We start from the raw sequence: 21,808 nt of genomic DNA on the forward strand, positions 1-21,808 counted from the left end.
CAGGAGCCCAGGCCACAGGAATAGGCCCTTAGTGCCTAAGCCTTAAATCCAGCCATGGGGGCCATGGGCTAGAGACGTTCCTGCTTCTGTGAGAGGCTTGGGCTGGCGACGTGGCTTCGCCCATAGACAACAAGCCGCTCTGCTCAGCCTTTAACTAGGTGGAGCCAGGCTCCTGCCTGAGTGCAGCCCTCAGAGCCAGGTGCCACTCAAAGCAACCTGGCCACTGTGCTCCTAGGGAACGCGGCACAGCCTGGCTTTTTAGCGCCTCAGCCCTGGCCGCTTGCCAGAGCACTTCCTGCCAGGGCAGTCATAGGGCACAGACTGGCCACACCCGTCATAGAAAGGTGGCAGATTACACCCCATCCCACCAGCTGCTGAGATGAGGCATGTGCCTAGTGACATCTTGCTCAACCCCCCACACCCCCAAATATCCCACACAAAGAGGCCTGGACTACGCAGCCCTCTGCCAGGGTGGGAGGTACCAGGGTCTGGCCAGCTGGGGCTGCCTCCTGCTTCAGTCAGCCATCCCCGGGTATTGGGTGATCGAATGTCTGGGCGTGAGAAGAACGGTGGAGGGGGGCGGTGCTTGCTGGCATGGTGGGGCCTCGCCCACGCGCCTGGGTGGGTGGCAACTGTTAGTCCAAGCAGGACGTGCCAGCCCTTTTAAAGGCCAGTCCCAGGGCAGCGTGGGCTGCCATCGCTAGCTGTGTTGGCTCGTAGAGCATTGACCCCCCCCCACTCCGTTTTCTATGTCCTGTACCGGTGATGCCCAGCGGCCCCTGACTCATTAGCGATAGACCCAAACCCATGGGTTGTACTTGGCCTCTCACCCCACAGCGGCTGCGCAGGGGCCTGGCTCAAGCCCCTGATGCTTTCCGGGTGCTTTGTGACATCACTTTACTGGGCTCCAGCTAAATGAAGGATTTGGGGCTCTCTGGCCTCAGCCACAGGAGGTTGTCAGCCCCAATGGTGCGTGCATGGAGCCTTCCCGCTGCCATTTTAACCAGCAGGCTGCATCCCACGAGGCATTAGTGCCACATGCCCAGAGCCTTGGCTACACTAAGGTGCCCAGTGAGTAGCTTCAACAGTGAGACCTTTAGGGGGGAAAGTCTAGAGTAGGCACAGCAAGGGCTGCCAGGCCAGCCGCTTCCACCAGCACGAAGCAACAGGTGACCCCGGTGAGGAAACAAATGACAGGCCGGTGGGAAGGCCAGGAGCTGGGTGAGCAATTGTGCCATGGCCATGGGAGTGTTTGTCCAATGCTGTTTGCCATACCTGGTGGCTGTGGCTGAGGCATGAATGGGATGACCTGCAGCTGGCTCCCTGGGCCACCTCACAAAGCTGCCCCCACACCTTGCAGCAGAGGCCAGTCTGAGCGGCCCCTTGGGGAGGGGACACGCCTGCACTGGGCAGGGTGGGGGAAACGTTGCCATACATGCTCTGTGGATAAGTGTGGGACCTTCCATTGAGTGAGTCTCAGCTGGAACAAAGCCAGCTAAAAACACTTCTTAGGAGGAGCCACTTAGGGCAACACCCAGGGGGAGGCAGAGGCCATGTTGGGGCAAGATGGGTCCAAGCAAGGAGGTGCTGCTAGCGCCGCTGTCCAGGAAGCAGTGGGGCTGCCCTGAGAAACCCAGGCCCAGGACAGAGAGAGATCTGGGAGCTAGTGAGAGTGGAGCCTGCTAGGGGCAGAGGCTCTGCAGACAAGCGTTTTCCTCGAGAGAAAGCCATGTCCTCCTGCCCCCAGGAGATGGAGGGATTTGCCACCAGCAGCCTCACACCAGGGAGCTGCTCATAAGAATGGCCAGACTGGGTCAGATCAATGGTCCATCTACCCCAACAACGTGTCTCTGACAGTGACCAGTGCCAGGTTCTTCACATGGAATGACCAGAACAGTCCCAACTTCTGGCACTCAGAGGCTTAAGGACACCCAGAGTTGCATCCCTGACCATTTTGGCTAAGAGCCAGTCATGGACCTGTCTTCTACAAACTTATCTAATTATTCTTTGAACCATTATACTTTTGGCCTTCATAGCATCCCCTGGCAATGAGTTCCACAGGTTAACTGTGTTGTGTGAAGAAATACATCCTTCTGTTTGTTTTAAACCTGCTGCCTGTTCATTTCATTGGGTGACGCTGGTGCTTGTGTTATGTGAGTGGATAAATAACACATCTTCATTCACTTTCTCCACACCAGTCATGAGTTTATATCATATGGGCTCCATTCAGCCCCCAGGGGTGCAGGCCTGGAGCGTGCATCTCTGCGCCCTGAGTGGGGGAATGGATGTACCGTGCCATGTTATACCTTCCCCAAGAGTACTGCCTGGGGTGCACTATCCCCTCCTCCTCCACTACAGCCCGTAGTGAAGACTGCATGAGGGGGGGTCTGGGCCCACTGTGAGCAGTTGGGTGAGTGATTCGGACTATTGTCAATCTGTCCAGCCATCTCCAGCCACCACCAGCCATTGGAACGTCAGGGTGATACTAGGCCTGAGTGTGAGATGGGGAATGCAGATCTCCTCCCATGGCAGTTTGATCATCAGTAAGTGGGAAAGGGGGAAATGTTAAGAAGTTCTTCCCACCCTGGATTAATTCATCCGCATGCTGGTGCCGAAGGAATCCATCTACACTTACCACTTGGGTCAGCACAGCCAGGTCTGCTGCCAAAACCCAGTGTAGATGCAGCTGGACTCAAGGCAGGACTATGTACACTGCTCCCCCACTATAACGCAGTCCTCAGGACACAAAAAATCTCACCGCATTATAGGTGAGACTGTGTTTATCAAACTTGCTGTACCCACCCCCTCCAGAGACCACCCCCCATCCCTAATCACGCCCAGGACCCTACCCAACCCCCCTGTCCCCTGACTGTGCCAACCCCTATCCACCCCCGTGCCCCCCAACAGGCACTCACCGGCAGCGGTGCAAAGTGGGGCAGCCCGGCCCCCGCCCGCTCCCTCTGCCACCTCCCAGCCACAGAACTCCGCTTCCTGCTGCCAGTGAGTGTGGGGAGGTTGGGGAAAGGATGGCCCCTCGCACTCACCTGTGGCCCCAGCCTGCTCCGCTTTCCTTGCCCCGAACCCAGCCACGTGGCTCGGGGGCAGCTGAGGAAAGGTCCTGCACTCACCACGACTGGGAGCTGGCAGAGGGGAGCTGGCTCGGGCTGGGCTGCTCCGCTTCCCACCACAGGTGAGTGCAGGACCTATCCCCAGCCACCCCCCAGCGACACGGCTCACCCGTGGCAGGAAGTGGAGCACTGCATCTGGGAGCTGGTGGAGTGGAGTGGGCTGGGGCCAGGCTGCTCCGCTTCCGCCACTGCTGGTGAGTGTGGGGAGGGTCCCTTCCCCCGAGCTCCCTCCCCCAAGCGACACAGCTGGGGCCAGGGCGAGGGAAACAAAGCAGGCTGCTCCCAGCCCCTGCTAATCCCCCAGGGCCACTCTGGGACTGTGGGGCCCACAAAAATGCCCTCCTACAGCTCCTGCCCCCTAGACCTTGGGGGGGAAGCCCCCGATAGCCCTCCAGACCCTCTGCCCCTTATCAAATCCCTCAGCCCCAGGCTGGCCTGGCACCCTTAACAAGCTGCTCAGAGCAGCATCTCCAAGCTTTACCGCATTGTATGCATGTCGTGGAGTCCCCAGGCGATGCTCTGGAACTGCTCCCCACAAAGCCAGTCAGGACTTCGGGGAGCCACCTCTCCCTTGGAGCAGACTGTCTTCAGGACAAGAACCTCACACGGCTTCCTGGGTCTGACCGTGGAGCATTCAGCATCCTCTGCCCCTCCGCATGCTTCCCACAGCGAGTCCGCCCAGGCAGGGTCCCGCAGAAGCCACAGGGTCCTGCACCCCCACTTTGCCATCAGACGTGACTCTCAGCCAGCCAGTAAAACAAGAGGTTTATTCAGTGACAGGAACACGGTCTAAAACAGAGCTTGTAGGTACAGAGAACCGGACCCCTCAGCCGTGTCCATCTTGGGGGGCAGCAAGCCAGACACCTATGTCTGCACTCACTCCCCATCCCCAGCCAGCCCCAAACTGAAACCCCCTCCAGCCCCTCCTCCTCTGCTGAGTTCCTTTCCCGAGTGAGGTTACTTGATCTCTTTGTTCTCCTCCACCTTTAGCATCCCCTTGCAGGGGGGAAGGGCCCTGGCCATTAGTTGCCAGGAGACAGAGTGTTGGCCAGAAACTGAGGCCCCCACACAGTATTCAGAGGAAACATTACAAACAGTCCGACTTCGACACAATGCAAACCCACATTATATTGGGGTAGAGGTGTAATAACTAGACCATCCCTGACAGGCGTTTGTCTAATCTTTTCTTAAAAACCTCCAGGGACAGAGACTCCACAACCTCCCTAGGCACTTTGTTCAGGTGCTTAACCACCCTGACAGTTGGAAAGTTTTTCTTAATGTCCAACCTAAACCTCCCTTGCTGCAATTTAAGCCCATTGCTTCATGTCCTATCCGCAGAGGTTAAGGAGAACCATTTTTCTCCCCCTCTTGTAACAACCTTCTGTGCACTTGAAAACTGTTGTCAGGTCTGCCCCTTCAGTCTTCTCAAGACTGAACAAACCTAATTTTTTCAGTCTTCCCTCATGGGTCATGTTTTCTAGATCTTCAATCATTTTTGTTGCTCTTCTCTGGACTTTCTCCAATTTGTCCACATCTTTCCTGAAACGTGGCACCCAGAACTGGACACAATACTCCAGCTGTGACCTAACCAGCACGGAGGAAAGCAGAATTACTTCTCGTGTCTTGCTTACAATGCTCTTGGCTAGTACAGCCCAGAATGATATTCGCAACAGTGTGGCACTGGTAACTGCTGATTAGCTTGGCCTGTGTTAGCCCACAAGGTAAACACCCAGCAACAGGCAGCTAACAGTGTCTCCCCTTGCCTGGAGATCCAGGCTAGCAGACGACTATGGTGCAATAGCCAAGTCAGTGCACTGTTTACTATGCAGCATAGATAGGGAACCCCCTAGTGATGCCGGGATTTGGTCTGGGCTCTTCTCCTTCACACCTGCTCATTGCAGAAGGACATGCTGGAGTTCACTAGCCCCTGTGAACAGAACAGCTACACTGAGTCAGACCAACAGTACATCTACCCCAGTATCTTGTCTTCTGACAGTGGCCAATGCCAGGAACTTCAGAGGGAATGAACAGAACAGGGCATTTTGGAGTGATCCACCCTGTTGTCCACTCGAACTTCTGACAGACAGAGGCTACAGACAGAGCATAGGGTTGCATCCCTGCCCATCCTGGCTATTAGTCATTTATGGACCTATCCTCTATGAACTTATCTGGTTCTTGTTTGAACCCTGATATAGTCTTGGCCTTCACAACATCCTCTGGCAAGGAGTTCCACAGATTGACTGTGCATTGGGTGAAAAAATACTTATTTTTTTAAACTGCTGCTTATTAATTTTATTAGTGACCCCTAATTCCTGTGTTATGGGAAAGAGTAAATAACATTTCCTTATTTACTTTCTCCACCCCAGTCATAATTTTATAGACCTGCCATATCCCTCCTTAGCCGTCTCTTTTCCAAGCTGAAAAGTCCCAGTCTTTTTAATCTCTCCTCATATGGAAGCCGTTCCATACCCCTAATCATTTTGGTTATCCTTCTCTGTATCTTCTCCAATTCTAATATGTCTTTTGTGAGAGGCAGTGGCCAGGACTGCACGCACTATTCACAGCGTGGTTGCACCCTGGATTTGTAGCGCGTCATTTTGAGAGTTTCTGCCTTAACTATCCCTTTCCAAATGGTTCCCAATATCCTGTGCTTTGGGTGCTCTACCTCCTGCTGAAGCACTACAGAACAGCAGCCCAGAACGCACCAATCAAACCCCAGCTAGGCCCATGGCAGACCTGCAAACACAGCTATGATCACAGCTGCTCTGCAGGGAACTGTTACCTGTCATCTCCTCAGGGAGCCAAGGCCCCCAAAAACGAACAAACCCAGCTGTGTAGACAGGCCTGAAAGCTTCAAAAGCTTGTAGCTGCAGGTCTCGTTTGAGGGAGGGCTGCAGGCGGCTATTGGGAAGGTAAATAGCTCGTAGCCAGAGCAGATCCGCTGTGTGATTAGCGGGGGAGGGCTGAACCCCCAACCGGACGTTCCGTTGTAGTTAGTGCTGCTGTGGCAGATGCAATGCCTGCTCTGGAGAGTTCTCACAAGCACCCACACTACTCCTAGGTTGGGCAATGGTCATCGGAATCGAGCTTGGCTCCAATGCCCCCCAGCCCTTTTAACTTCTGAATTACGTGTGTTGACCTTTAAAGTGAAATATTCCTAGAGTAGGCCTTCCTGCAGCAGAACATCACACCTCACTGACACTAACGCTTTGACCACCCTGCACCCAGCTTAACTTTATTTTTTGCTGCTGCTCCAGGGTATTTGAGGGTACCACCCCCCAACCAGCTGCAGTGGGAAGCAGGAGTGTTACAAATAGAACCAGTCACCAATAGACCAGAAATCACTGCTTCGAGTTTGCCAATTGCTTCCACAGGCAGGCGAGCTGGACGCTGCATACCTGCTCTCATCCGCCAGGGTGGAGCTCGGCTTCCATTTCAGGAGGGCTGAAGGTGGTGAGGCCAAGTGGTAAGAGCACAGGGGCCCTGCAGTGTAGACCTGGCTCTGCCCCTGGCTTGCAGTGCAAATGCAGGCACTTCTCAGCCTCACCGCACCTCCGAGCCCCCAGCCGTACTGACTGTGGGAAGTTGTCCAGCATGGGCAAGCAGAGCGCATTTGTCTGTAGCACCCTGGAGGACAAAGTACTGTTAACCCAGCACGCCTGCCGATGATCACTCCCAACAGCCTCTGCTCCACTTCCTCAGTCGCAGCAGGAAGTCGTTCACGTTACAGCGGCATTCTGCCATAGTAGCTCGTAGGCCTGCACTGCCCATCCCTGCAGAGCAGAGCCTGCTGGCGACGTTCCCGCTGGCGGTGCCAGCAGTCAGGAGACTGTTCATACAAACAGCTTAGACGCTTCCAACGCACTGTTCTGTCTGTCGTGGGGTCTCTTCCCAGGCATGGCACGTAACGGCTGCTTGCAGCTCCCATTCAATACGGTCTTGCTTCACTGTCCCTCGCATCGAGCGCTCCCCTCCCATCTGGCATGCAGAGAGGGCGTGGGATTCACTGCAGTGTTTCACATGGGGTGGATCTGGCTAGTCTCTGGGGCAGCCTCTCCCCGTGCAGCTCCCAACGCAGGGCTCGATCCCCTACTACCCGGTATTTTCCATTTTCAGGTACAGCGGCTGGTTCTTGAACTCGGCCCCTGCCGCAGCCAGCGTGCTGCCCTGCTGGCTGGCATGTGTGCACTGGTGCAGTCTCAGGGACTGCTGGCAGCGGAAGCTCTTGGTGCAGGCGGAGCACTGGAAGGGCCGCTCGCCCGTGTGGACGCGCTGGTGCTTCAAGAGGTGCTCCTTCTGCACAAAGCTCTTCCCACACTCACCGCACTGGTAGGGCCGCTCGCCCGTGTGGATCATCTGGTGGCACACTAGCCAGGAGTGGCAGACGAAACTCTTGCCGCACTCCAGGCACTTGAAGAGCTTCTCCTTGGTGTGGTTGCGCAGGTGCTTGAGGAAGTAGGGCTTCTGGGCGAAGCTCTTGCCGCACTGGGTGCACTTGTAGGCGTGCTCACCAGTGTGGGTGTTCTGGTGCACGGTCAGGTTGGTGAGGCGTGTAAAGCTCTTCTCACACTGGGCGCACTTGTACGGCTTCTCGCCGGTGTGGGTGCGCCGGTGCTCCACCAGGGTGGAGAGGCGGCTGAAGCGCTTCTCGCATTCCAGGCACTTGTAGGGCTTCTCGCCAGTGTGGGTGCGCTGGTGCTCCAGCAGAGTGGAGAGGCGGCTGAAGCACTTGGCGCACACACTGCACTTGTAGGGCTTCTCCCCGGTGTGGGTGCGGAGGTGGGTGGTGAGCGTGGACTGGTGAATGAAGCCCCTGCCGCACTCGGGGCACACGTGGGCACGCTTGCCGGTGTGGGTGCGGTAGTGGTTGGTGAGGTTGGACTGCTGCGTGAAGCCCCTGCCGCACTCGGAGCACACGTAGGAGCGCTCGCCCGTGTGGGTGCGCTGGTGCTGCACAAAGTGCTCCCTGCAGCTGAAGCACTTCCCGCACTCGGGGCAGAGATAGGGCCGCTCCGTCACGGGGGCCGCCGGGCACACGGTGCTGGCTTTCAAAGGGCTGAAGTCTCTCTTGTGCTGAGTAGGTTTCTCTGGCATAGGTACTGCCAGGGTCATGTCTGGACCGTTGGAGGGAAGGCTGTGCTCAGCACTATGGTAAATATTCTCTTCCAGTCTTTGAGCCGCAGTCCAGTGCGGCTCCAGCTCCTGTGAATCTTGCTCCTTGTTCTTCTCGTGGCTGGTGACCCAGGTATCGGCTGGAACAGGCAGGGAACGCAAATGTAATTCACAGGACAGACTGGGAGAAATGAAACTATGCTGCATAAAGGGGTTGGGGGAACCAACTCTCTGGCCATGCATCAGAGACCAAATGAGGGGGAGGCTGGGCCTCTGGTTACAGCACTAGAGTCGTTCTCTGCCACAGGCTTAGGGCAGAACACAGCCTCTCCCTGCCTCACTTCCCATCTGCTAGTGGGGACAGCAATCCTGCCCTACTGCCCAGGGCCGTGGGGAGGATAAAGACGCAGCTTGGGAGGTGCTCTCCATATACCGCCCCAAAACTTACTCGTCATCCATCTTCACATTCCTCCGCAAAACTCTCCTTCGGCACAACACCATGCAGCCTCTGACACACAGGCTGCATGGCTTGTCATACGGACCAATACTGTCCCTTGTTCTCCTGTCCTCCCCCATCTGTTTGTATCCACGTTGTCTCATCTTACGCTTAGATTGTAAGTCCCTCAGGGCAGGGACCATCTTTTTGTTCTGTGTCTGGACAGCACCTAGCACAGCGGGGTCCCGATCCAGGATTAGGGCTCTTAGCAGCCACAGTAATACAAATAATCGTTACCAATAATAATGAAGATCCTGCAAGACTCAGACACTACAGGGATGGGGCTACTGAAGAGACAGACCAATAGTTCGAGATGCAAAGGATGTTGGCATGTCTTTGGGCACAAAGCCTCCCTGCCACACAGGCAAATAAGGTAACGACTGATTCTATCTGGAATCACTACTGAGAGATCTCTCCCTAAATCCCTACACGGGGAGATACGAAATGGGAACTTCATAATGGGCCAAGTTCTGCACTCGAATGCGCCCATGCAGCTCCCATTGATCGCACGAGCATGCACTTGAGAGAAGAATTTGCTCCAGCACCTCAGTGCCACTTGGAGCTGAGAGTCACCAGGCAAGAGAACCTAAGGGAGAATATTTCTTGTCCCTGATCCCTTCCAGTCAATCTATCTATGCATTTCTACCATGCTCCCCTCCGGGACAGCATCTGAGCGCCCCAGGGGGTTATCAGCACAGCAAAGTCCCACAGGTGGTGTCATTTCCACCCCCAAAGCAGTCCTGCTAACGTGTCCCATCTGAATGTTCAAAAGGGATAAACTGTCCTGTGGGGTATGCAGCATTCTTCTTCCTGCTGCAACTGAGGCCTGTCACAGAGATCACGCTGCTCACACCGGACTACAGGAGAGCTTTACAAGTATAACGCTTTTCCTTGTGCTCCTGCTTTTAAACTGGACTGCCAGGATTCAGAGACACCTGGGCCTATCACACACCTGCCAAGGGCTCTGTAAGGGCTTCTCTTTCTTCTGCATCCTGCTGCTCCTCAGCAATTGGCTCTTCCTCTTGTTTAATCTGAGCGGAAGTTTCGAGGGTAGAAATCGCAGAGGCTGTTCATTGAAAAGAAAACTCAGTGAGGGTTTTCTAAAAATCACTGCCCGACAGGAAATAAATAGCTTGTGCCTCCCGGGTGTCGCTGGACGGCAAACACTTGCCACACGTGCAGCCGAGCCAAGTCCTATTGCTAATGCAGCCCTCACTCCTTTGGAAAATTGCCCCATAAACCTTTCCAAATGAGCCCAAGCCCCAAAACCTCCGTCTCTGGGGCAGGCAGTCACTGAGTAGAAACCTGCCTTGCTAAAGAGGATCTAGAGGAAACAAACCCAGTGGTTAAGTGCACTGACTGGTCCACACACTCAACGAGGAGGGACTAGAGCCAGAAATAGTTTTGATTGCTAGAGACAAAATCTGACATAAGAAAAGTACTGATTTTTTTTTTTTTTTAAAGCAAGAAGCTCCAGTGGCAGATGGAAGCTTGTTGAAGTTAGAGCTGCTCACTTCACCTGCTGTTTGAGTCAATTTCAGCCAGTCCTCACCTGTGCTGGGATCTGCAGTGGTTTCTCTTTCCTCCGACTCCTGCTGACCCCTCACACACAGCTCTTCTCCTCGCTCAATTCGGGACAGGATGTCAGGTTTGGAAATTGCATAGTCTGTTTATGGGAGAAGACATAGTGGCTATTAATAAACAGATAACTTATAGCAAAGAATTGTGATTTGTTTTAAATCAATCCCCTTCTATCCCTGGAGGCGATCTGTAACCTGAGTACAAAGCAACCCCTGCGTAGCACCTCCTATGTGGGATCTCAAAGCACTTCACAAAGAGCGGATGAATCTCAGCCATTTGGAAGCCAGAGGAGTATTGCCACTGCACGAAGAAGGGAAGAGAGCAAGTCACATGCCCAAGGTCACATAGGGTCTGTGGCACAGCTGGGACCAAAACCAAGGTCTCGATTTCCAGCTCTGAGTTTAGCCCCACCATCATCATTCCCTTATGCAGGGACATCGGTTACTTGCACTGCTTCTCTATGACACACCTTTTATACAGCTGAATTTACCACACCACACACAGCATCCGATTCGCATCTCTCATGCGCACATGTAAGTTACAGGTGAGTGAGTACATCGATGCCAACAGGAGTTATACGTGTGTTCAACTCAGCGCAAGATCAAAATCAGGCCCACAGAACACAAAGGGTTTTCCATATACAAGGGCTGAGCCTATGAGTAAAGACAACTGCTATTCATGTCTTCAGAGCACCGAACACTGACCACCGCCACCGCACTGTGCATCGGCTTTCTGCCATGACAAAACTGAATGCATGCAGGCAGGCAGGCGTGCACAGCCCCAGAACTCACAGGAGTTTGAGAACACCCCTCAGCTGGTGGAGTCCAGCCAGCACTCCAGAAGTCGAGCATTTTCTAATAAATAAGTTAAAAATGTTCCTTACCCAGTGAGATCATATATTCATAATTCCCCTTCATCACATTCTTGTACAGCTCCTTCTGCCACTCTTCTAAGTTCTCCCACTCCTCCTGGGAGAAGACGGCGCTGTCATCAAACATCACCGGCACCTGACATCAAACGTTCACTTAGCACTTTGCTTTAACTCACATCTCTTATACTTGTGTCACTAATATATAAAATAGATAGGGAGTGCCTAAGAAGGACAGAATTAATGCAGAAATGGGCATTTTTTAAACACGCTGTTTATGTTACAATTTAATGTTCATTATATTTGAAAGAACAATAGTAAAACGATGCAACAAATGAAAACAAAGGGGGATAGAATTCACTGACGGGGAGAAGCAAAGGAATACAGTTTGTATTGCGATGCCACAGAACGAAAGCTGAGTTACAATGAAACTAACAAAAGCCAGAAGGGTCCCATTTAATACCATCACTCAATAAGATTCCAGCTGCACCAAACATGGAACAACATTTCTTCCCCTTTAACAAGCATTTTTCTTAGATATTTTAAAGTTTATGGTTGGAAAGATACAGGGCCAGAGTCAGATCTTTTGCATTGGTGTGAATCTAGAGTAACACCATTGAGTTACTCCAAGGCAGTGGAAAAGTATGCCTTGTTTTGTGGGAAGTAACCAATTCGTCTCCAGTTGCATTCCAGACTGTTAAAGGTGCTGAGTTTTGAGTTATGAAAAGCATATTGGAAACACTTTTTCTAGGACATCTGCACGCTGCACTCAGACATTACACAATGGGCGCTAATACGAGAACCTGGACATGCTGCTGTAAATCACAACAATCCAAGTCGTAACACTAGGAGTGGAAGAGGGATTATTTAGCTTGGGAATGAATTATGAAAGGAGGGGAAGCCAGAGACGACATCATCAGTGTCAGAGGGACGGTAAGGAAAAGGGACTCTCTGTTAGTGTTCATTAAAAAATAATTCCCCTAGCTTTGGCTGAGGAAGGACTCCCGCAGGTCTGAGCAACGAAACACCATATCTTTATCTGAGAAGTTAGTGTCTGTGTATCATCATCTGCAGGAAGCCTTCTAGAGACCCTTTAGGGGATCACAGTTCAGAGACAAACTGCAAAAAACAAAGCATCTGCCTCTGGCTGTACAGACAGGCCTCAGTACAGGGAACAAGGAAAAATGAGTCCGGACATACCCGATTCGATGTCTTTCAAAGCTACGAAAGCTAGACGCACTCAGGCAGGGTCACTGGGGGAGCGTGGGGGACTGGATCCTAGGTTGGGGAGGGAGTGTGGGCACAGCAGAAAGTCTCCTGGAGGAACAACTATGGACTGAGGCACTGTTACCAGCACAGTGCCAACAGCTGATCTTAGTAACTTACCCTTCCCTCGGAACAGCATAGCTCCTGGCACAGTGCTTCTCTCCTCTCTGAACAGGGATTCTTTGGCTGGCCTGGAGGTTAGGGGTGCTACCTGCATGCTCAAGAACAAAAGGACCCTCTGCTCCCAAGAGAGGATAAACTCACCCCAACAGCCAGCACAAGAGGTCTGCAGTGGGAGTTGGGGTTCTCCCGATAAAAACCCCAGATGGACGGTACAGGGACGATTTCTAGGCAACTATCCAATGAACCCTCCAGACAAATGTGACTAGCTAATGCTAGTGGCTAATCAAGGCACTGACTCTATTCAACCCATTTTGCAATGGGGAATCAAAGGGCCTCTGAATCAGAGATATGAAAAATCTAGGACTATCAATTAATCGTAGTTAACTCAAGCGATTAACTCAAAACAAATTAACTTGATTAAAAAATTAATCTCAAGTAATCACAGTTTAATCATACTGTTAAACAAGAATAGAATACCAATTGAAATTTATTATATATATTTTTGGATGTTTTTCTACATTTTCAAATACATTGATTTGAATTACAACACAGAATACAAAGTGTAGAGTGCTCACTTTATATTTTATTACAAATATTTGTACTCTAAAAAAAAAGGAGATAGTATTTTTCAATTCCCCTCATATAGATACTGTAGTGCAATCACTTTATCATGAAAGTGCAACTTACAGAAGTAGAATTATTTTTTTATGTATATGCACTCAAAAACAAAACAATGTAAAACTTTAGCACCCACAAGTCCACTCAGTCCTACTTCTTGTTCAGCCAATCGCTAAGACTAGCAAATATGTTTACGTATACGGGAGATAATGCTGCTCACTTATTTACAATGTCAACTGAAAGTGAGACCAGGCATTTGCATGGCACTTTTGTAGCCGGCGTTTGCATTGAATTTATGTGCCAGATATGCTAAACATTCATATGCCCCTTCATGCTTCAGCCACCATTCCAGAGGACATGCTTCCATGCTGATGACAGGTTCTGCTTGATAATAATCCCAAGCAGTGTGGACTGATGCAGGTTCATTTTCACCATCTGATGCCACCAGCAGAAGGTAGTTCAGATTCTGTAGTTTCTGAATTGGAGGGTTGCTCTTTTAAGACTTCTGACAGCATGTTCCACATCTCGATCCGCTCAGATTTTGGAAGGCACTTTAGATTTTTAAACCTTGGGCTGAGGGTTGTAACTATCTTTAGAAATCTCACATTGATATTGTCATAATATAATTCCTCAATCTGAACCTTAGAGTTCACGCCCTCTGACATTGAGGTTGAAGACGTGTTTGCAATTGCTGGTGCTGGTTGCTGTTCCAGTTCCGGGTCTGGGACTGGAGGTGCTGTGGCTGGTTCAGTTGTTGGCAGGGGATCCGGGTCCACTACCTCTGTCTGGGTCTCTGGTAACACAGACGGGTTCCCGTGACGGTCCAGGAAAGGAAGGGTCTGGAGCTGGCCTGGGCTTGGCTGCCGTGTAACCATTCCCCACTCTCTTTGGGCCCGCTTCACCTGGTTGGCCAAGTCTTCCCAGTAGCCATAGGGATGGAATAATTGTCATAGACTGCCAAAATAAAATGTCATAGACATTTGCCTGACCAGCCTTTGTACTGGACAGGGCAGTTCAGCTGGTAGGCAAGTCATACAGCTTGTGACATTGAAGAACATAGGGTAAATGGTCACTTTGGGCCTGTGGGTTGATTGAGTTGGCATCACGAAGGATTGAGTGGATAGCTGACACTTGTGCCCCCGTGTCTCTTCCATGCCGGTAACTTCTTTCACCCACTCTCAAATTTTCCCTCCGCTCCACAGGGGATTTGAGAGTGTATTGGGCCTGGGATCTTTGGTGTGATGGGTGGTGTAATGACTTTGCACGCCGGTTGGGGCTTTGGCAGTTGGCCTTTATATGTCCCAGTTCATTACACTTAAAGCAGTCTTCCAGCGACGGGTCACTGGGTCGAGGTGAGTTACTGGAGACTGTGTGAGTGAAGGATAGGGCATCTGTGGCTTTCCCTTGGGTTGTAACGGTGGGTCTTGGGTTTGCCTCGGTTTAGGGTTTATTGTCGGTGTTGCCCCCTGGGTATTCATTCCCCTTGACAGTAGCTTTCTTGCTTTCTGCCCACTTCCATTCCATTTTGGCTCCAATCTCCCTGCCTCGGTGAGATTTTTGGGTTTCCATCTTGTATGACCGTGTTATGTCCTCAGGAACACCATCCAAGACTTGCTCCATTTGTATGAGGAAGTGCAGTTCGTCAGGAATTTACATTTGGTTCCTGATATCCAGGACTCATAATGCTTTTCCAACGTAAGTAGGCGTTCTGGGAAATGACACATCTGGTTTCCACTGTTTGGGTTCTGAAAACGCCGCACAAGCATGATCCGGGGGTTATCCCCATTCTGAATCTGGCCTTGTTTGAAACAGTTATAATCGTTCATTCTGTCTTGCGCATTTCAGCCGCCACCTCTGCTAAGGGTCCACTGAGCTGTGACCTCAGCTCTACCACGTACTGGTCTTCAGAGATGCTGTACCCAAGGCAGGCTCTTTCAAAATTTTCTAAGGCGGCCTCAGTGTCATCACCTGCCTTGTAGGTGGGAAATTTCCTGTGATGTGGAACAATCATTGGTGTAGGGTAGTTAGGACTGGCTGGGTTCTGTTGCTTAGCCTGTTCCAATGCCATGATCTCCCTCAGGAGTTCCAACTCTTTTTCTTTTATCTCCAGCTCTCTCCTGTGGGCAGCCTCTCTTTCTCTTTCTTTCAGCTCCATCTCTTTTTGTTTTATTTCTAGGTCTTGCAGTTTCTTTTCCTTGTCTCGCTTGTGGTCATCGTTTCTGATTTGTGCCTCTGCCTCCATTCTTGCCAGTTCCTGTTTTAGGTCTTTGGTAGTCATGGTTCCTGTTTTCTTGTGTTAACGGTGCTCTCTGCTGCTCAGTGCCTGAAATGCTTCAGCACTGATGTTTACTTCGGGTTGCTTAGTAACAAAACTTGTTTTTCGAGTTCTGCCTAGCAGACTGCTAGCCTATTTTTTTTTTCTCTAGCTAATCTTTGAAATGTAAATTAAACCAAAAAAAAAAACCCACTTTATTTCCATGTGTGTTTTGCTGGCGGGTACTTGACTCACAGTCGGAGTCCTATTGTTTAACAAAAGACCCTTTTCAAACCTTAATGGTTCCTTGCTTAATATGCAAGCCAACTGAGCATACTGAGAGAAACAGAAAAAAGAATTTCTCTCTGGCTCCTTTTAAAACCAAACCCTTTCTCTCTGCTTAAAAGAGCTAGCAGAGAAAAAGAAAAATATAATCTTACTGGCTTTTGGATTCTTATCTTTCCCACCGCTGCCGCCATGTCATAATATAATTCCTCAATCTGAACCTTAGAGTTCAAATATGAGGTACTAGCATAAATTCCTCTAAGCTTAATTACCAGCTTAGATCTGATATCGCTGCCACCAGACAGGAATTCCAGTGCCTGCCTCACTCTGGTCCCCCCAAAACCTTCCCTGGGGGATCCCAAGACTCAGATGCCCTGAGTCTCACAACAAAGGAAAATAACCCACTTCCCTTCTCCCTCTTTACCTCCCAGATTTTCCCGCCCTGGGTACACTAGGAGATACCGTGTTTCAAGTCCTTGAAATGCAAACACAGAGAGATCAAGTTTCTTTCACCCTCACTCAGAGTCCCTGCAAATGCAAGCTTTGCAACTCTAACACCAAGAGATTTTCCCTTCCCCGTTTCCTTCCTCCACAATTCCCTGGTGAGTTTCCAACTAGGAAAAATCCAACAGGTTCTTTAAAAAGACAACCTTATATAAAAAGAATGAAAACGACATAAAATATTCTCTGTATCAAGGTGACAATAATACAGGTTATTGGTAAAAGAAAACAGAACAAACAGCCTTATTCAAAGAAATACAATTTAAACATTCCACAAAACTACACACATTTAATACCAAAACAATATAAAAACCTATTTGTCTTCTACCTCATTGTACTTACATTGGGAAACAGAATGATTAGAGAAGCTGTCAGTAGAGATCATTCTCATAGCGAGAGAAAGGCACTAGAGACACAGGACAAAGGACACAGCCCCAAACAAAATTCCCTCCCTGAGCTTTTGAAAAATCCGGTGTGTCTGATTGGGTCCTCGGTGCAGGTGTTTGGGTGTCTGGTTGGTTACAGGTAAAAGAAACATACCCTTAGATCTGTGTTTAATGACAGGATATATCTTCTTGCATTGCTAAATCTCAGTGGAAAGTGGTTCTTAAATCAAACAACATTGGGCTGTGTCGTCATCTTAGACTGCACAAAATATATGGAGACGTGGGTAAAACCACAGAGCAGGGAACATACAATTCCCCAAGGAGTGCAGTCCAAATTTAATTAACACCATGTTCGTTAACAAGCGTCATGCAGCATGGCAGCATGTCCTGCGTGAATGGTGGCGAAAGCACAAGGGGCATACACAGGTTTTAGCCGCATCTGGCCACAAATTCATGCAAATGCCAGCTACAAAAGTGCCATGCAAAAGCCTGTTCTCACTTTCAGGTGATACTGTAAATAATAAGCAGGCAGCATTATCTCCCATAAATGTAAACAAACCAGGTTAGCAAGAAGTAGGACTGAGTAGACTTGTAGGCTCAAAAGTTTTACATTGTTTTGTTTTTGAATGCAGTTATGTAAAAAAAAGAAATTCTACATCTGTAAGTTGCGCTTTCACGATAGACTGCTCTACAGTACGTGTATGAGGTGAATTGAAAAATACTAGTTTTCTTAATCTTTTATAGTGCAAATATTTGTAATACAAAATATCAAGTGAGAACTGTACACTCTGTATTGTTTTCTAACTGAAATCAATATATTTGAAAATGTAGAAAACATCCAAAAATATTTAAATAAGTGGTATTCTGTTATTAACAGTGCGATTAAAACTGTGATTAATCACAATTATTATTTTTTTTAAACCGTTTGACAGCCCCAGAAAAATCCCTTTGTTACCCAATACAGGCTCAGCCTTTACTTCCTGTATTAAATGGGGTATGATTACCTTTGGGACTTCTCCATTAATACCAGGAGAAAGCCTCAGAATCCAGAAGTTCCTGTTCTTTAGCAGGTTCTCCATGTTCTCCAGTCTCCTCTGCAGCAGCCCGTACTCCTGGATCAGAGTTCCCAGCACAGTCCACTTACTCTCCAGCTGGTTTCCAAACTCCAACTCGGTTTTCTCACACTCGAATATCTTCTTCTCAGCCATCCCAGTTCTCCCCTCCAGACTCAGCAACCGTGTGGCAAACGAATCCATCTTCCTCTCCACAGCTTGGATGGCAGCCACCAGGGTCCACATTGAAATCTCTGCTGTTTGCACAGATGTTCGTTCAGGCTGGGAAGACATCAGGTGCTGTGACTCTGCATCCCATTCCTGAGCCTGTTTGCAAGGAGAGAGAAGGGAAATGGAGCTACAGTCAGATACAGAGAATCAGCACAAGAGCCATTCACAAGCCGCAGACTCCTCAGCACTGTGCGACCTTTACTCCGACAGCGTCACTGTCCTGATGCGACAAATGAGCTCTGCTGACATCTTCATTAGAATTATAAACTCCTTGAAATGAGGCTCATAAAAAGTTCAGCTGCCCTGGGCTGACATGTGACATGAATATTAGCTAACCCAGCTATTTTCTTCTTAAATTAGGGCTGTGACGGTCCGAAGCGGAGTTTGTCAGCAGAGAGTCAGGCACCCTAGACAGAACTTTATACCCACACAGGGGAGGTTTAAGGGCTGCCTCCAGCTTGCAATTGAGTTAGTTTCTAAAGTGCTAGTTAAGACTAGCATCAGCTCTTACAGCTGCCCTTTAGTCAGCCTGCTAGTTTCAATGATCACACACTCCTAAGTTCTGTTAAATGTTTCTCATCCCTGTTGCCGTGTGAAAGACCGAGTGAAAACGCCTACACGAAGGGATGTCAAGTGCCTAGTGTAAATAAATAAAGAAAAGATCCTATAATCTTCCTCTAATTTCCTTCTGTTGTAGTCTCTCTCACTGTTACTTATAACAGTATTAATGATTTTAAGTTGATGTCCCCTTGAAGTTTCCAGATGCCATGTTGTGTAAGTTCATGTTGCTATAGCTGCTGCATGAGAGATGCTACAAACAATTTTAGTGAAATACAAGCGTGTGTACACACTGTACAAATAAAAAGTGGTTTTAAAAGCAATTTTGGAGGTGGCCAAACTCTCTAGCTGCTGGTGGCCTGATCATTTTCCATTCAAAATGCCAAATTCGTTTATTTGGAAGAAGCTAGTGTAATGTAGCTCTGCTACTGGGAGTCACAACCCAGTGGATTCTGGTTATATAGGAATCTACAGTGCTTTCCTGCCAACCAGCAGATCCCGACTGCTGTACTAGGAACCACAGAGTTAGCAGTTCTGCGTTTTTCACGGAATATCTTTATCCACGCTTTTAACATTTATACACTGAGGGGTCCCTCGAATTCCCAGGAACTATTCAGACATGTAAAGTTACTCACATGAATAAGTGCCACTTTCATTCCTTCAGACTATTATTCTTTGCTGCAAGTCAGCCATGCAATTCTAGTTCATTTCATTCACAGCCTAAGCGACTGAATGGCAATGATGCCTGACAAAGTTTTGTCACTGACATGACCTCTTATGAGAGCGCCAGCGAAACAACGTACAAGCAACAGAGGTGGTGTCATCTTTAAAACAGTGTCAGACACTAGAGGAATGATACAAAACTGTACAGCAGAAAGGATCTATCTTAAAACGAAGAATCACAGTGACGGTCAGAATCTAGGCTGCCTTTTCAAAACTGATAACCCTTACACACAACACTCAAATGCAAGACAAAGATTATCTTTGCACACAGCTCAGAGGTAAGCAGCAAAAAAAGGCACGAGTCCTTGTCCACAAGGGAAAGTTTGACCAGTTATACTGGTATAGGCACACCGGTATAACACCCCACCCCACGTGGACACACTCATTTGCGTATAGCAGCACCTTTTCCCAGTTTAGAGTCAGAGCATTTAAGGCCAGAGCCACCCACCAAACCATTTAGCCTGTCACAGCCCACCAACCCCAACCAGCTCCCTCACGCTGAACCCAACATGTGATATTTGCCCCAAGCAATACAGCCCACAAGAGGCTAGTAGCTCCCTCCCAAGCAACATAACTAGGCTAGCTTAAATTCCTACCTTAGCTTATACAAAAAACCCAAAACAAAACCCAAAATCTCTCCCATGTAGACCAGACCCAAGTCTTTAACACCCAAATCCTACACAGTGAAGGAGAATTTAGCTCATCAGAAGCTTGGTGCTTGTTTTCTACTGGCCCAGCCCAATGCATCATCCCCCACATATTTTTTACTCAGGATATTCCACACACTGCCAGGATCAGTGTTCCAGGAACGCATAGAGGTCCCAAACACAGTCAAGAACCCATTGTTAGTGATATTCCTCTAGCGTCAAAGAGCCCCAGTTACAGACCAGGACCCCGTTGTGCTATGCCCCAAAGAGTTCACAGTCTGAAGTGTAAGACAAGAGACAACAGATGGAGACAGACAGAGACATGGGGGAGTTTAAGGAGACAACGAGACAGTTCTGGTCAGCATGGTAGGCAGTGGGCTCTGCACGTCAGCCGCCTAACGGTGAAGTTTTTTGTAGGCCTGGTAGCTTAGTGGCTGTTGGGGGGGGGGGGGGGGGAGGGAGAGGGCTCTCCCAAGCATGAGGGGAAGCAGGGGACAAAGCACATAGGTGACATGCTTGAAAATCTAACCAGTGGGTGACAGTGGCTGGTGCTGACCTTGAAGGTGGATGGGGAGGGTGGGGCTAGGCTGTCAAGACCCTTGAAAGTGAAGATAAGTAGCTTTTGTTTGTTGAACTGGAGAAGAGGGAATGAACAGGCAGCAGGTTTAAAACAAAAGGAAGTATTTCTTCACACAATGCACAGCCAACCTGTGGAACTCCTTGCCAGAGGATGTTGTGAAGGCCAAGATTATAACAGGGTTCCAAACTGAACTAGACAAGTTAATAGAGGATAGGTCCATCAATGACTATTAGCCAGGATGGGGAGGGATAGTGTCTTTAGCCTCTGTTTGCCAGAAGCTGGGAATGGGCAACAGGGGATGGATCACTTGAGGATTCTCTGTTCTGTTCATTCCTTCTAGGGCACTTGGTTTTGGCCACTGTCGGAAGACAGGACACTGGGCTAGGACCTCTGGCCTGACCCAATGTGGCTGTTCTTATGAGCCTGTGGAAGGATTCAAAGCAGGGAATGACGTGTTCAGAGCAACAAGCTATGAAAGTGACTTTGGCAGCAGCACACTGAATGGACACCGGCTGGGCAAGACTGCATGTGCCAAGGCTGGGGGAAGAAGAGGTGAGCAGATGAGAACCTGGGGGTGAGCGTCTCAGCTGTGTGGCTGGACAGGAAAGGCTGTCTCTTAGAGATGTTGTGCAAAAAGAATCAGCAAGATTTAGACATAACCTGAATGAAAGAACCTAGAAATTGATCTGAGTCAAAGAGGAGGCCCAGGTTATAGGCCTGAGCGTCAGGCAGAATGGTGGTGCTGTCCACAATGATCAAGGCAAGAAGTAGCAGGTAAGACTAAGGTGAAGGGAGAAAAATTAAGAGCTCTGCTTTAGCCGGGTTGAGCTTAAGCTGACAGCTAGAAACCCAGAAGGCGATGTCAGAGAGACAGGCTGAGAGTTCAGCTTGGCCAGAAGGTGACAGGTCTGTGTGCCATCAGCATAGAGAGGGGAGCTGGATTTGTGTCTGCGGAGGAGAGACCCAAAGATCAGGTGCGGAGGGAGAAGAGAAGGGGACTGTGCTGCGCGCTGTACCAATACGCAGTAGGAGAGGCTGGGTGAGGTGAAGAGCTCAGGTTGCAGGGAATCAGTGCAGCAGACCCCTGCCCCAGCAGTCCCCCAGGCTGAGCAGGCTCCCTGGAGCCAAGGGGAATCCTCCCAGGGCACAAGTGATGCAAGTCTGGAAGCATTTCCAGGATCAGGACCTGAACAGACCAGACAGACACAGGATGAGAAGGGCGAGCCCCTCACCCCATGGCAGCGAACGGCGGGACCGCGGGGCAAAGCGAGCGCAGCGCTCACACCCCCAGTGCCCGCCGGCGGGGGGGGGGGGGGGCTGCAGGCCTAGGGAGGGAGTTGGGGTGCAGGCTCGTCGGGGGGTGGGGGTGTAGGAAGGGGGAGGTGGTGCACGCTGGGGC

The 21,808-nt window shown here is 49.9% G+C and overlaps 2 protein-coding genes across 3 annotated transcripts in view; one reads left to right on the forward strand and one right to left on the reverse strand.

Annotated features, from left to right (window-relative positions):
* The window catches only part of LOC116828393 (uncharacterized), a 666,188-nt gene that overhangs the window by 22,720 nt on the left and 621,660 nt on the right, over positions 1–21,808 (forward strand). The window lies entirely within an intron of this gene.
* Positions 4,491–21,808, reverse strand: part of LOC116828412 (zinc finger protein 783-like) — a 169,972-nt gene continuing 152,654 nt past the window's right edge. Inside the window, exons 1-6 of one of the 2 annotated variants that reach the window (XM_032786628.2) lie at positions 21,373–21,400; positions 17,623–17,997; positions 11,201–11,324; positions 10,289–10,402; positions 9,689–9,802; positions 4,491–8,380 (exon numbers count right to left, since the gene is read on the reverse strand). In XM_032786628.2, the coding sequence (XP_032642519.1) occupies positions 7,221–8,380; positions 9,689–9,802; positions 10,289–10,402; positions 11,201–11,324; positions 17,623–17,964 (1,854 nt within the window). In that variant the 5' untranslated portion in view covers positions 17,965–17,997; positions 21,373–21,400 and the 3' untranslated portion in view covers positions 4,491–7,220. Of the gene's footprint in view, positions 8,381–9,688; positions 9,803–10,288; positions 10,403–11,200; positions 11,325–17,622; positions 17,998–21,372; positions 21,401–21,808 lie in introns of those variants that run through there. The other variant, XM_032786626.2, reaches the window with a different exon arrangement.

The sequence above is a fragment of the Chelonoidis abingdonii genome, chromosome 2 (genome assembly GCF_003597395.2).
Source record: "Chelonoidis abingdonii isolate Lonesome George chromosome 2, CheloAbing_2.0, whole genome shotgun sequence".
NCBI lineage: Eukaryota > Metazoa > Chordata > Testudines > Testudinidae > Chelonoidis > Chelonoidis abingdonii.